The following is a 16210-nucleotide window of genomic DNA, read 5'->3' as shown; positions in this document are numbered from 1 at the left end:
GGGCTTCGTGGTAATGTTTGTAAGGAAAAACCTTAGGTATTAAAAGTCTGAATAGCAAAATTAACAACATAATAATAAAGACTATATAGAATAGCAGAACTTTTAATAATGAGCTGTATTCTTAATAATCGATGGTTTATCTTTACCATAATAATCATATTTGACTGCATTATGGAATTTAATATTTCTGCTTGTTGTTATGATTTACATGTTGGGTCACCCAAACCTTAAAAGTTCTCACATTCTAAATTATAATTGCCAGTAGTTTTTTTATTTTTATTTTAAATCTATCCGTATGCTGAAAAGGAAAATATGATGCTACATATGAAATATTTCTAGTTTGGTAATAAATATAAGCATTTTAAAGTTTTCAAAATTATTAAATGTACATATCTATGCTCTAAATATACAAAGGCTACCTTATATGGCAAAACGAAAAGGACAGTGGATAGATTAAAAAGAAATGTATTTTTAAAATCAAAATTTATACCTAGAAGAACTAGAACATCCAATTTGTTAATCACTTCCCTAAGAGGTGGATAAGGAAGTTGTAATATAAATTATAACATCTGTGCATTTTAATATTGTCATGTTTGCTCATAAAGTATTTAAAATAGTTAGTCTTATTTGCTGTTTATATTACTTAATGCAATGTTGTATTTAGAATTCACAATTTATACTTTGCATAAAATTTTCAACTGAGTTTGTATAACCCAATACTTCCCTTTAAAAAATTCAATTTAAGCTCCTTTCCAAATAATAACTACGTACAGAAGTTTAGCCTTAACTCGAGAATGCCTCAAATACAATTCATAAAGTTTAGCTCTACTTCTTTTACATTCTTTCTGGGGCCAGTTTTCTGAGCTGTTGTGAAAGCAGTTTGTCAGTCTTCTGTCAACACAGGTCTTACTGTTTTGTTTGATGTGAGGCACTTCAGTTGTAGTGGTGATGGTCAGAGGTTGAGATTTGCTCAGTTCCTACTGTTCTCTTCTGCACTATGGGAGTGGAGCAGGCAATCCACTCAATTCTACCCCACCCAAATTGATTTGCCTTTTCTTCCATAGGTGGATAGGTGACTGGTAGGCAGATATTTCAAGCAAAGAGCTTTTGCTGCTAATGGCTATGGCCAGCAAAACCACCCTGCTGAAAAAAATCTGCCTAACAGTCTTCTCCTGCTCTGTGGATCATCTCCATCTTTATGGGGCATGTGGATGGAGGCTGCTCACGGTCTGGGTTAGGATTTCCCAATAAAGTAGGAGGGAACAGGCTTTCCTTCTTTTTGGGAAGGCTCTCAGTCCCAGATCCATGAGGCTGGAAGCTGTGCTATCTATCTATCAAATTGTGTCCCTCCTTCCATCCTCTCCCCGTCTTAGGGAGGATGGTTATTGGATGTTTTCCTTGCCAGCAGAAAAATCTACCTATCATTACATCTTATTTACTCTGCAGTATCCATTTAGGCCAATACCACTCATGAACCACATTAATGAAGCAGAGTAGACATTTTAGGGACTGGAGACCATTGCAGAGATTATATAAAGCCCATCCTTATTATTGGTATTTCAGCACAATTATTGCGATATACTTAAGGGGAGATGTATGAAATTAAGGAATTGGTGTTTATGTTCTATAATATATCACATTCTTTTCTTTTTTTCTAAACTAACATCTATTGTTTAAAATATGCATATTGTTTAATTTCAGTTGGCAAAAAATACTTCAGTTTGCCTGATGAACTTTTTTCATCTTAAAGCTGAAATATTTTGCTTAAGTGTTCAATTTGAACAAAAAAATGAATCCTTTTCAAATGTCTGTTCAGAAGCTTGCCAAGATTAGGAAGAATTCTGTTGCAGCAAAGCAATACCTCTGAACAGCTGGCTAGATTTTTTTTTTTTTTTTGGAATTTTGCAATCCTACATCAGATTCAGAAAGACTGCAGTAGAAATTTTTAAAAAATGTTAATATAGGTAATTGCTTTGTGTTAATCCTGAGAATGAATTTAATTTAGTGTGATTACCTCTTTTTTTTTTTTTTAGGAAGGAACAACCAAAATTGGAAGAAGTGATTCAAACCAGGACCAAGATATTGGTAAGAATTATGATATATAATCCAGGGGTTTACAGGCTTAAGGTCACCTTATTAAAAGCTACATTATGGTTTTTCATGGATCCATTTATTTGACATATGTGTAGTTAAAGTTGCCAAGAAAACTGCTTGTGCATGTTCATAAGATCACCAGGAGTTGAGCTTAATTTAAAGATTTGACTATTTTTTTATATTGCCCAACATGAAGTACATCAAATGATATATGTAGGATATTATATTCCATTATAAATAAATAACATTATAAATTTGATAATTATGCTATAATATATTATAATTGGTAGTAAATTATACATCGGTACAGACAGCTACAAAACAAAATAATTGTTTCAGAAAATGGTTATGCTGAGTATTGTGAGACAGGTAAATCCTTTGTGGTAAGGAAATCATTCTTTAAGCACATTTATTGTATTGAGATTGGGCCATTTTTGATGGATTAAATTTTAGAATAGAATAGAATTTTTTAAAATAAGTATTTAAAATAGTTAGTCTTATTTGCTGTTTATATTACTTAATGCAATGTTGTATTTAGAATTCACAATTTATACTTTGCATAAAATTTTCAACTGAGTTTGTATAACCCAATACTTCCCTTTAAAAAATTCAATTTAAGCTCCTTTCCAAATAATAACTACGTACAGAAGTTTAGCCTTAACTCGAGAATGCCTCAAATACAATTCATAAAGTTTAGCTCTACTTCTTTTACATTCCTTCTGGGGCCAGTTTTCTGAGCTGTTGTGAAAGCAGTTTGTCAGTCTTCTGTCAACACAGGTCTTACTGTTTTGTTTGATGTGAGGCACTTCAGTTGTAGTGGTGATGGTCAGAGGTTGGGATTTGCTCAGTTCCTACTGTTCTCTTCTGCACTATGGGAGTGGAGCAGGCAATCCACTCAATTCTACCCCACCCAAATTGATTTGCCTTTTCTTCCATAGGTGGATAGGTGACTGGTAGGCAGATATTTCAAGCAAAGAGCTTTTGCTGCTAATGGCTATGGCCAGCAAAACCACCCTGCTGAAAAAAATCTGCCTAACAGTCTTCTCCTGCTCTGTGGATCATCTCCATCTTTATGGGGCATGTGGATGGAGGCTGCTCACGGTCTGGGTTAGGATTTCCCAATAAAGTAGGAGGGAACAGGCTTTCCTTCTTTTTGGGAAGGCTCTCAGTCCCAGATCCATGAGGCTGGAAGCTGTGCTATCTATCTATCAAATTGTGTCCCTCCTTCCATCCTCTCCCCGTCTTAGGGAGGATAGTTATTGGATGTTTTCCTTGCCAGCAGAAAAATCTACCTATCATTACATCTTATTTACTCTGCAGTATCCATTTAGGCCAATACCACTCATGAACCACATTAATGAAGCAGAGTAGACATTTTAGGGACTGGAGACCATTGCAGAGATTATATAAAGCCCATCCTTATTATTGGTATTTCAGCACAGTTATTGCGATATACTTAAGGGGAGATGTATGAAATTAAGGAATTGGTGTTTATGTTCTATAATATATCACATTCTTTTCTTTTTTTCTAAACTAACATCTATTGTTTAAAATATGCATATTGTTTAATTTCAGTTGGCAAAAAATACTTCAGTTTGCCTGATGAACTTTTTTCATCTTAAAGTTTTGGCACATGCATGATTTTGTCATACTTATGCAGCTGAAATATTTTGCTTAAGTGTTCAATTTGAACAAAAAAACTGAATCCTTTTCAAATGTCTGTTCAGAAGCTTGCCAAGATTAGGAAGAATTCTGTTGCAGCAAAGCAATACCTCTGAACAGCTGGCTAGATTTTTTTTTTTTTTTGGAATTTTGCAATCCTACATCAGATTCAGAAAGACTGCAGTAGAAATTTTTAAAAAAATAAGTATTTTAAATATTTATATGCTGGTCTTCATAACAAAGCAAAAAAGGTCTTCATCTCTTCATGTTAATTAATTTTATTTTTTTATTTATTTATTTATTTATTTATTTTATTTAATTTTTATACCGCCCTTCTCCCGAAGGACTCAGGGCGGTGTACAGGCAAAAGTAAAAACAACCCAATATACAAATTAAAATACCTTTTAAAAACTTATTAAATTAGCCTGAAATTAAAATTTTCCATACTAAAAACCCCATTTAAAATTAATAAAATTTCCCCTTAAAACTAATTTAAGCCAGCCCCGCGCGAATAAAAAGATGTGTTTTTAGTTCGCGACGAAATGTCCGGAGGTCAGGTATTTGACGAAACCCGGGGAAGCTCATTCCAGAGTGTGGGTGCCCCACAGAGAAGGCCCTTCCTGGGGCCGCCAGCCGGCATTGTTTGGCGGACGGCACCTGAGAAGTCCCTCTCTATGGGAGCGACGGGTCGGTGGGAGGCATGTGGTAGCAGCAGGCGGTCCCGTAAGTACCCAGGTCCTAAGCCATGGAGCGCTTTAAAGGTCATTACCAACATTTAAAGTGCACTCGAAAGCCACAGGCAGCCAGTGCAGCCTGCGCAGGATCGGTGTTACATGGGAGCTACGGTAGCTCCTCTATAACCCGCGCAGCTGCATTCTGACTAACTGAAGCCTCCGAGCGCACTTCAAGGGGAGCCCCATGTAGAGAGCATTACAGTAATCCAAGCGAGAGGTAACGAGCGCATGAGTGACCGTGCATAAGGCATCCCGATCAAGGAAGGGGCGCAACTGCCGAACCAGGCGAACCTGGTGGAAGGCCCCCCTGGAGACGGCCGTCAAATGATCTTCAAACGACAGCCGATCGTCCAGGAGGACACCTAAGTTGCGCACCCTATCCTTTGGGGCCAATAACTCGCCACCAACAGCCAGCCGCGGCTGCAGCTGACTGAATCGGGGTGCCGGCATCCACAGCCACTCCGTCTTGGAGGGATTAAGCTTGAGCCTAAATACTTTTTTTTAATTTGAATTTATATCCCGCCCTTCTTTGAAGACTCAGGGCGGCTTACAATGTGTTAAGCAATAGTCTTCATCCATTTGTATAATATATACAAAGTCAACTTAATTGCCCCCAACAATCTGGGTCCTCATTTTACCTACCTTATAAAGGATGGAAGGATGAGTCAACCTTGGGCCTGGTGGGACTTGAACTTGAAAGTGGCTGAGGATATCTTTATATGGAAAGAGCCTAGTTTGCAGATTTTATCAATAGGACGCTTATTTAAACCCTTTTAAGCCTGTTTCATTAACACTACACTAACAACTTTGTCCCCTCTTTCTTTGCTTCTAGATGCTGCTTTTTTCTTTTCTTTATGCTTTGCCCTTTTTAAAATTCAGGTATCTGTAATTCCAACTAAGGAGCAAGAAGGTAAAATGATGTTTTTCATTTCCATAATAAAAACGCTGCTGCACCATGTATATGAGCAGCAAAGAAGATCACAATATGTTTCTTGTATATATTTTAACATACCTATTTATGGATCTTGGCTGATGATAGCAATTGCTGTAAAATCTGAAATTTAAAATCACAGTGAAATGAACTCTCTTGAGGGGGAGAAAGGATCATTTGTGTCACTGGGTCACGTGTTCTCTATGCCTGATAATACTATATTTCAATGATATAAAAGTATTCTGATCCACAATTCTGCTTTCTTATTAAATAAATTCAAACTAGCTTATGTTGTATATAATGAAAAAATCTATAAATTTTAGATGTGATTTATTGCTGTCAAACAAAATGCCTGGTTCAGATAAAAAAAAATGTTAATATAGGTAATTGCTTTGTGTTAATCCTGAGAATGAATTTAATTTAGTGTGATTACCTCTTTTTTTTTTTTTAGGAAGGAACAACCAAAATTGGAAGAAGTGATTCAAACCAGGACCAAGATATTGGTAAGAATTATGATATATAATCCAGGGGTTTACAGGCTTAAGGTCACCTTATTAAAAGCTACATTATGGTTTTTCATGGATCCATTTATTGGACATATGTGTAGTTAAAGTTGCCAAGAAAACTGCTTGTGCATGTTCATAAGATCACCAGGAGTTGAGCTTAATTTAAAGATCTGACTATTTTTTTATATTGCCCAACATGAAGTTCATCAAATGATATATGTAGGATATTATATTCCATTATAAATAAATAACATTATAAATTTGATAATTATGTTATAATATATTATAATTGGTAGTAAATTATACATCGGTACAGACAGCTACAAAACAAAATAATTGTTTCAGAAAATGGTTATGCTGAGTATTGTGAGGCAGGTAAATCCTTTGTGGTAAGGAAATCATTCTTTAAGCACATTAATTGTATTGAGATTGGGCCATTTTTGATGGATTAAATTTTAGAATAGAATAGAATTTTTTTTATTGGCCAAGTGTGATTGGACACACAAGGAAATTGTCTTGGTGCATATGCTCTCAGTGTGCATAAAAGAAAAGATACGTTCATCAAGGTACAACATTTACAACACAATTGATGGTCAATATATCAATATAAATCATAAGGATTGCCAGCAACAAAGTTACAGTCATAAGTGGAAGGAGATTGGTGATGGGAACGATGAGAAGATTAATAGTAGTGCAGATTTAGTAAATAGTTTGACAGTGTTGAAGGAATTATTTGTTTAGCAGAGTGATGGCCTTCGGGAAAAAACTGTTCTTGTGTCTAGTTGTTCTGGTGTGCAGTGCTCTATAGCGTCGTTTTGAGGGTAGGAGTTGAAACAGTTTATGTCCAGGATGCGAGGGATCTGCAAATATTTTCACGGCCCTCTTCTTGATTCGTGCAGTATACAGGTCCTCAATGGAAGGCAGGTTGGTAGCAATTATTTTTTCTGCAGTTCTAATTATCCTCTGAAGTCTGTGTTTTTCTTGTTGGGTTGCAGAACCGAACCAGACAGTTATAGAGGTGCAAATGACAGACTCAATAATTCCTCTGTAGAACTGGATCAGCAGCTCCTTGGGCAGTTTGAGCTTACTGAGTTGGCGCAGAAAGAACATTCTTTGTTGTCCTTTTTTAATGATGTTTTTGATGTTAGCTGTCCATTTGAGATCTTGCGATATGATAGAACCTAGAAATTTAAAGGTTTCTACTATTGATACTGTGTTGTCTAGTATTGTGAGAGGTGGAAGTATGGAAGGGTTTCTCCTAAAGTCTACCATCATTTCTACGGTTTTGAGTGTGTTCAGTTCCAGATTGTTTTGGTTGCACCACAAGGCTAGTCGTTCGACCTCTCGTCTATATGCGGATTCGTCATTGTCTCGAATGAGACCAATCACTGTTGTGTCATCTGCGAACTTCAGTAGCTTAACAGATGGATCGTTGGAGATGCAGTCAATGATACAGTCATTGGTATACAGAGAGAAGAGAAGTGGGGAGAGCACACAGCCTTGGGGGGGCCCTGTGCTAATTGTACAGGTATTTGATGTGATCTTGCTTAGCTTCACCTGCTGCTTCCTGTTTGTTAGGAAGCTTGTGATCCACTTACAAGTCTGTTCCGGTACCTGTAGCTGGTTTAGCTTAGTTAGAAGAATGTCTGGAATGATGGTATTGAATGCTGAACTAAAGTCTACAAAAAGGACCCTTGCATAGGTCTTTGGAGACTCAAGATGTTGTAGGATGTAGTGCAGAGCCATATTAACTGCATCATCTGTTGATCTATTTGCTCGATATGCAAATTGCAAGGGGTCTAACAGCGGACCCATGATGGTTTTCAAGTAGGAAAGCACTAGCCTTTCAAAGGTTTTCATGACTACAGATGTTAAAGCAACTTGTCTGTAGTCATTCAGTTCCTTGATGGTGGGCTTCTTCGGCCCTGGGATGATGGTAGAGCGTTTGAAGCAAGAAGGAAAATAGCATATCTCTAGTGATTTATTGAAAATATGGGTGAAGATGGGGGCCAATTGGTCAGCACAGACTTTTAAGCAAGAAGGAGTTATCTTGTCTGGGCCTGGAGCTTTTTCTGGCTTTTGTCTGTGAAATAGGTCCTGCACTTCCTTTTCTGTGATCACTAGGGGTTGTGAACCCAATGAAATGGGGTCAGTTGTAGGACGCTTGGCTGTTGTTGGTGTGTCTGAGATGGGGGTTGTGGAGATAGGTGGCTGTAGTTTCCTTTCAAACCTGCAGTAAAACTCATTCAGGTCATCTGCTAGTTGTTGATTACCTTCAGCCTGGGAAGCAGGTTTGCCATAGCTGGTGATATTTTTAAGAGTTTTCCACATGTTTGTTGTTTCATTTGTTGAAAACTGATTCTTTAGCTTTTCAGAGTAGTTTCTTTTTGCTGCTCTGATCTCCCTTGTTAGTGCATTTCTGGCCTGATTGTACAGCATTTTATCACCTTTTCTGTAGGCTTCCTCTTTGGAATGGCGTAGCTGCTTAAGTTTAGGTGTGAACCAAGGTTTGTTGTTACTGTATATTCGCAAGTTCCTTGTGGGTACCCATAGGTCTTCACAGAAGCTGACATATGATGTTACAATATCTGTGAGTTCATCCAGGTCTGCAGAGGTATCTTCAAAAATATTCCAATCAGTGCAGTCAAAGCATGCCTGCAGCTTTAATTTTGCCTCCTCCGTCCAGGTCTTCACTGATTTAGTTGTTGGTTTTGTGGTTTTAAGTCTTTGCCTGTAAGCAGGTACAAGGTGAATCATGCAATGATCAGAGTGTCCTACAGCTGCACGTGGTAAAGACGTGCAGCTGTAGGACACGTGCACGTGGTTAATGATTGAACAAAATTTTGATCCTGACGGAAACACAGGTATGTGTAAACATACATGTTTCCCTTCACCCTGTATACAACTCTTGGATGCATATACCACACTCTCACCACTGCTCCTCACCACTTTTCTACCCATTTGTATACACACCTGGTAAGAAATATGAGACAATATTGTTTTCTACAGCCACTTGCTTTTATTTTATTAATATTTTATTAAAATTCATGGTTTTAAAGTTAGTTATTGAGAAGAAGATGAAAAAATGCCCTTGGGAAGAAGAGGAATAAAAGCTGTTCATGTCCAAGTATAGTTCTTGGAGAGTAAAGCTAAATCTAATCCTTTTCCGTCTAAGCTGTTCTACTCAAGATAATTGCTTTCCCTTCTTCTCATGCAGTGAAAAACCGCATTGCCATAGATTATAGGAGATGGAAGCAGCAAAAAAAGTGTCTTCTTTCTTCTAAGAACCAATGGAAATTATTGGTTTTCTTTTAATAACTTTCAGCAAGCAATCTGATCTAGCCAGCTAACACGTTAACCTGGTATATGAGCATTAAATTTAATTGCTCATTTAATTGCTGTTTTTCTACAGTTATAGTAACAGCAAAGTAGCAGCCCATTTCCTGCTACTCAGCTGTTTATGCTAACTAACTGGTTGCCAGAGGGGATAGTAACCTGCAAGCCATCCATCCATGTCTTCATCATTTTAGGCATTGTAGAAATTATTATTATAACTACTAATAAACATATCAATTCTGACAAGTTTTTCTAGATACACTGAAGGTTTGAAATCCATACACTTTGTAGTGTTGCAGGGTCAGGGGATTGAAAGGGACCATTGTATTGTAGACAATCGGCATGGGATTGTGACTCTGCGGCCTCTTCAGGGAGCACATTGTGTTGTAAATCATCATGAAGTAATTGATTCTGTTCGTTTATCACAAGGTAAGAATTTGATGTTCACGGGATTTTTAATGCCTAAAATTCATATCTAAGGATGAAATCAGATATAGAGCTAATAGTAGCTAATGACAGTTCTATCTTCCCTAGGTTTATCTTTAAAATCCTTTAAAACCATCTAAATTGGTGACCATTGTACACATTTTTCTTCCTCTTTCATAATATTTGAACACATGAGTCACCCATTAAATTTCTTAGCAATATAGTCAGGACAGACAAAAGAAAGTAATTCTCCACATCATACATAATCTATGGAATTAACTTTATAAGAGATTGCCTGAGGGAGCAAATTAGTGTATTTCTGTACTGACATTCAAGCATTTGAAGCACTGCTAAACTGCTCTGGCCAGTCTGATAATTTTGCTTTCTGGCTAATGTGTCTCCTTAGGTAAGTGAGCCAAGATAGATGCACTTTCTGATTTATTCCCCATATATAGTGAAGATTAATTCAAATGTAATGTTAATTCATGTCTTTGTATTTTATTGTTGCTTTATTTTATTTTTATCCTTACTTACTATTTTAATCCCTTATATAGCCTTCTTTTTAGAATTTGTATTTTTCCATTATCTGGCTTCTATAAAGAAAGCCCGGCCAATATTTATAGGCTGATGATGACAATCTATAGTTTATATATACATAAAATATTTTCAAAAAAGTTTATCATTTTCTAATTTTACTTCTTTTTCTCCTTTCCTCCTTTTTAGGAGCTGTAGTGATCCTTGGTAAAACTCACAAATTTAGATTCAACCATCCTGCTGAAGCTGCCCTTTTAAGGCAGAGGCGTTCAGTAAGTTTAGAGGACATTTTAATTTTCTTTCCCAATTGCTAAATATTTAAACGTTGTATGTTGTTAGCCAGTAAAGTTAAGCGCTTTTAAAAGGCATTGAAAAGAAAAAGAAAAAGGCATGATATGTGATTGAGAATTCACACAGTCTTTTATGATGGTTCGTCTATTTTCTGTATTTATATATACTATTTCTATTTAGTATTTACTATATTTACTATAGTATTTACTAAGACTATTACTATTATTCTTCTCATCCTTCCTATTACCTATATCCTCCCACTTATGACTACAGCTATGTTGCTTGTATTTTTATGATTTATATTGTTCTGTTGTTTCCTAGTATGATTTGATGGCTTATTAGTAACCTATGACTATCAGTAAGTGTTGTATCTTATTATTCTTGATGAATGTATTTTTTCCTCTCTTTTTTTCTTGTTTTTCCTTTTATGTACACTGAGAGCATATGCACCAAAGACAAATTCCTTGTGTCCAATCACACATGGCCAATAAAGAATTCTATTCTATTCTATTCATTAGTCTTGCCACCCAGTCATATTTGTTGACTAGTTACACTCTCCTTGAGGATATAGTTTTCATCTTGCTCTTACCATCCCCATTTCCATTTCAGTACATCAAAAACAGGAATGGGTTCCATTTACCTTTACTACCGTTTTGCAACAGAAGCGTGCATGCTTGCTTTGCTCACATGTGTGCACTTCTGCACATGTGCAGAAGCTTCTGCACATGCAGAGATCACTCATGATGACGTTTGGTGGGTGGGCAGAGCCTTCTGCCAGTTTTACTACCGGTTCTATAAACTGGACTGAACTGGGAGCAACCCATCACTGATCAAAACACTTCTATAGTTTTCTGGTACTGAAGGAAATATATGTGGCATTATGTCCATCCTGCTTTTTTTCCCTTTCTTTCTTTCTTTCTTTCTTTCTTTCTTTCTTTCTTTCTTTCTTTCTTTCTTTCTTTCTTTCTTTTTTCTTTTTTCTTTCTTTCTTTTTTTGCAGATATAGTACTGGCATATTACACACTTATTCTGGTAATCATGCGCCAGAGATTGAGAAGACAACATTCAGGACACGATCTGCCATTACTGTAAAATACTTTGATTCATGTCTAAACCTACAATATAAAAATGAAATTAAATCTATATTTGAGGTATTCAGATACTGGACTTCAGGAAATAAGGGACGATATTTTACAAAAGAACTCAGCAAAAATGAAGAATACAAGTAGTTTAATGTTTCTATGATTTTTATTTTCTTCCACATTGTTTGTTTTTAACAGATCTGCGAAACTTCCTCTGTAGTGAATTTCAGATCTCTTGAATGGCTAGATCTGGATGGAGATTTTTCTTCCCTTTCTTATAGCTTTTATCCATCTGAAGCAGAAAGGTAGGTTAAAAAGAGTTTAACTGAACAAAGATGCAATTTTTCTGGATTCTGTATTTTTTTTTCCTTTTACAATACTAGGATTAATTTCTTTTTGCAATATGAATGAGCCAGTATTAGAATTCATTCTTTCAGTGTTCCATGGTAGTGAATTAACCAAACATTTTATTTATTTTAATTTTATTTTAATGTTTATATAAATAATATTTTCTTTTGTTTTGGGAGAAATTGAAAGTGTGTGAGGAAGTGGAGCATATCTACAAGAATTATGCCAATAGAAAATAAAGTAATTAAATATTACAGTTATATAGAGCAGCATGGTGGCCTAGAGGTGAAGATGTTGACCTCCCACTCAGAAGGTTGAGAGTTCAATCGTAGACAGAGACAGATGTTTCTCTATCAGGGCACAAAGAGAAAATGCCTGTTGAGAACTCCATGTAGGCGTTAGGAAGGGCTTCTGTCCAGTAAATGCTATGCTACACTCAATCACCCCAACCCCACCCTGAAGCAAGGGGTTAGAGGGCCGTTAAAAAAAGTATTACAGTTATATGCAGTGAAAATATATTGTTTTCTCAGTATACATTCTACAGTTGGCAATTAATGCAAATCTTCTAGAACGTGTCTGTCTAGGAAGATAATTTGGCCTATACTATAATGAATTGATTGGGTCATGATGTGCTGAAGATTGCGAACTAGGAGCCTGTGTATTTTGTGCATCTATGAATTATACAGTTAAAAACAGCACAGGGCCATTATCTGCTTTCTGAATAGCATTATGCATAATGTACTAATTTATCGTAAGAGTAGGAATTTCACATTTATAGAAGTGAATTCATGCATACTCATCACCTAACATAGATCTTCTGGTCTCCCAACTTTGTAATCATTAGAGATGCTGAAATGAAAGATCAGAACAGAGTAAAACCCAGTGATTTGGATAAACTTGGCTTTTATTAGTTAATTAGATTTGTATTCCGCCTTAAATCCAGGAGCTCAAGGCATATATACAATGCTCTGATTCTGTTTTTCTCTTCGCAAAAAAAAAGTGGTGTGAGGTCAGCTGGACAAAGTCATCTAGTACAGGGGTCTCCAACCTTGGCGACTTTAAGCCTGGCGGACTTCAGCTCCCAGAATTGAAGAATTGAATTGAATTCAACTCCCAGCTTTGCTGGCTGGGGAATTCTGGGAATTGAAGTCCGCCAGGCTTAAAATCGCCAACCCCTGACCTAGTAAACTGAGGGTAGACTGAAATTTAATTCCCTTGCCCTCAAGTTCTTGTCCAGTGGACTTTTACATTATAGACAGTCTAGAAATTTCCAGATATTCAGTGGTATATGTAGATATTAAATAATTAATACCTTGAGTAATTACTAATAACTCCAGCATTGGAGGCTCAGCAGTTAAAGACACTGAGCTTGTTGCCTGGAAAACTGACATCCTGGGTTCAAGACTTGAGTGCTGTGCGACAGGGTGAGCCCTCTTACATGCCCCAGCTTCTGCCCACCAACAGTTCGAAAGCAGACAAATGCATGTAGATAAATAGGCACCACTTTGGTGGGTAGGTAACAGCGTCCTGTGTGCCTTGGTATATAGTCATTGTCAGGGCTGCCTCTGTCCCAATTCCTAGGAAAGAAAAATCCTTGTCTCCATAGATTCAGAGAAAAGGTACTTTTACTAGGAGAGAATTGAATGCAACAATTTTCAGGCAAGATCCGAGGCAAAAGCACATGAAGCAGCATATTGAAACAAACCGTAGAGCCCAACTCCCTAGTAGCTAGGCAACCAGAGGGCAAGCACTGGCCAGGAAATGTCTTAAGAAATTCTTTGATTCAAGTGCATCATCTCTGACAGCCACATACCAAAACTCAAAGAAATGACCTTGGAGAGATAAGCAAAGTTCAGACCGTAGTTGCAAAGCTGCAATGAAAAATTCTCCCCTGACCGACTCCCGCATGGGAGCAAGCAGCAAGCTGGCTGACAGTCATGTTGGGCAAATGACAGAGAAGTGTCTTTGGATAACATTAGTTCTCTTGGCTAAGAAAATGACATGAGCACCACCCCCTAGAGTTGGACACAACTGGACAGGGAAAACCGTTACCAGCATTGCAATTTTGAGGAAGATTCCATAAAAGTTAAGGCTTGTTTCAATTTTGGAACAAGCAAATTTGGAGCGGGCGTGTGGGAGTGTTGTTTATGGAGGGCTTAGTAGATCATCTGATATATCGACCTCACTGAAAAAGGCAAGGTGGACCTTTGGGAATATAAGTAAGAATTGCCTTTAATTTGTGGGAGGAGCCTCTGTAATAAGATCATAGGTTAGTTGGGTGCATATAAGGTGATGTTCTATAGACTGTAGATTGCTTACCTCTGATACAGTAGTCATTTAGATTGTTTTGGGCCTTCATCAATAATTTTCCTTAATTGAGGGATCTAAAACAGTTGTTTCTATCTTTCACAATTTCTTGCTCATATAAGACTGGAGGAGAAAGTTTGTTACTGTTATGTATTCATGTTTGTACCTTTAAATATTTGGCGGAAATCAGCACGTTGCTGATTGGGCGAACCTCACAGAACTGTATAAAAGGAGAGGTTTTCCCCAGCCTGTTGCTGGGTTCACCCTATATTAAGAGCTGTTGTCACTACCCTGGTCTCCAGCCTCGTTACTTCCAGAACTTAACATTGGCGAAGGTGGGATTTCGAGGCTAAGGAGAACCAGAACCGAGCTGAAACACGATGGGCCTTATTATTATTATTATTATTATTATTATTATTATTATTATTATTATTATTATTATTATTATTATTATTATTATTATTATTATTATTATTATTATTATTATTATTATTATTATTATTATTATTATTATTATTATTATTATTATTATTATTATTATTATTATTATTATTATTATTATTATTATTATTATTATTATTATTATTATTATTATTATTATTATTATTATTATTATTATTATTATTATTATTATTATTATTATTATTATTATTATTATTATTATTATTATTATTATTATTATTATTATTATTATTATTATTATTATTATTATTATTATTATTATTATTATTATTATTATTATTATTATTATTATTATTATTATTATTATTATTATTATTATTATTATTATTATTATTATTATTATTATTATTATTATTATTATTATTATTATTATTATTATTATTATTATTATTATTATTATTATTATTATTATTATTATTATTATTATTATTATTATTATTATTATTATTATTATTATTATTATTATTATTATTATTATTATTATTATTATTATTATTATTATTATTATTATTATTATTATTATTATTATTATTATTATTATTATTATTATTATTATTATTATTATTATTATTATTATTATTATTATTATTATTATTATTATTATTATTATTATTATTATTATTATTATTATTATTATTATTATTATTATTATTATTATTATTATTATTATTATTATTATTATTATTATTATTATTATTATTATTATTATTATTATTATTATTATTATTATTATTATTATTATTATTATTATTATTATTATTATTATTATTATTATTATTATTATTATTATTATTATTATTATTATTATTATTATTATTATTATTATTATTATTATTATTATTATTATTATTATTATTATTATTATTATTATTATTATTATTATTATTATTATTATTATTATTATTATTATTATTATTATTATTATTATTATTATTATTATTATTATTATTATTATTATTATTATTATTATTATTATTATTATTATTATTATTATTATTATTATTATTATTATTATTATTATTATTATTATTATTATTATTATTATTATTATTATTATTATTATTATTATTATTATTATTATTATTATTATTATTATTATTATTATTATTATTATTATTATTATTATTATTATTATTATTATTATTATTATTATTATTATTATTATTATTATTATTATTATTATTATTATTATTATTATTATTATTATTATTATTATTATTATTATTATTATTATTATTATTATTATTATTATTATTATTATTATTATTATTATTATTATTATTATTATTATTATTATTATTATTATTATTATTATTATTATTATTATTATTATTATTATTATTATTATTATTATTATTATTATTATTATTATTATTATTATTATTATTATTATTATTATTATTATTATTATTATTATTATTATTATTATTATTATTATTATTATTATTATTATTATTATTATTATTATTATTATTATTATTATTATTATTATTATTA

General features: G+C 33.5%; 1 protein-coding gene across 3 annotated transcripts in view; it reads left to right on the top strand.

The window, feature by feature from the left end:
• The window catches only part of STARD9 (StAR related lipid transfer domain containing 9), a 121904-nt gene that overhangs the window by 52543 nt on the left and 53151 nt on the right, over positions 1 to 16210 (top strand). For 2 of the 3 annotated variants that reach the window (XM_058161993.1, XM_058161994.1), the window contains exons 17-20: positions 2034 to 2085; positions 9555 to 9692; positions 10413 to 10495; positions 11795 to 11901. In XM_058161993.1, the coding sequence (XP_058017976.1) occupies positions 2034 to 2085; positions 9555 to 9692; positions 10413 to 10495; positions 11795 to 11901 (380 nt within the window). The remainder of the gene's footprint in view (positions 1 to 2033; positions 2086 to 9554; positions 9693 to 10412; positions 10496 to 11794; positions 11902 to 16210) is intronic. The other variant, XM_058161995.1, reaches the window with a different exon arrangement.

The sequence above is a fragment of the Ahaetulla prasina genome, chromosome 1, assembly GCF_028640845.1.
Source record: "Ahaetulla prasina isolate Xishuangbanna chromosome 1, ASM2864084v1, whole genome shotgun sequence".
Classification (NCBI taxonomy): domain Eukaryota; kingdom Metazoa; phylum Chordata; class Lepidosauria; order Squamata; family Colubridae; genus Ahaetulla; species Ahaetulla prasina.
The sequence above is the reverse complement of the archived record's forward strand: the minus strand, read 5'-3'. Positions and strand labels throughout refer to the sequence as shown.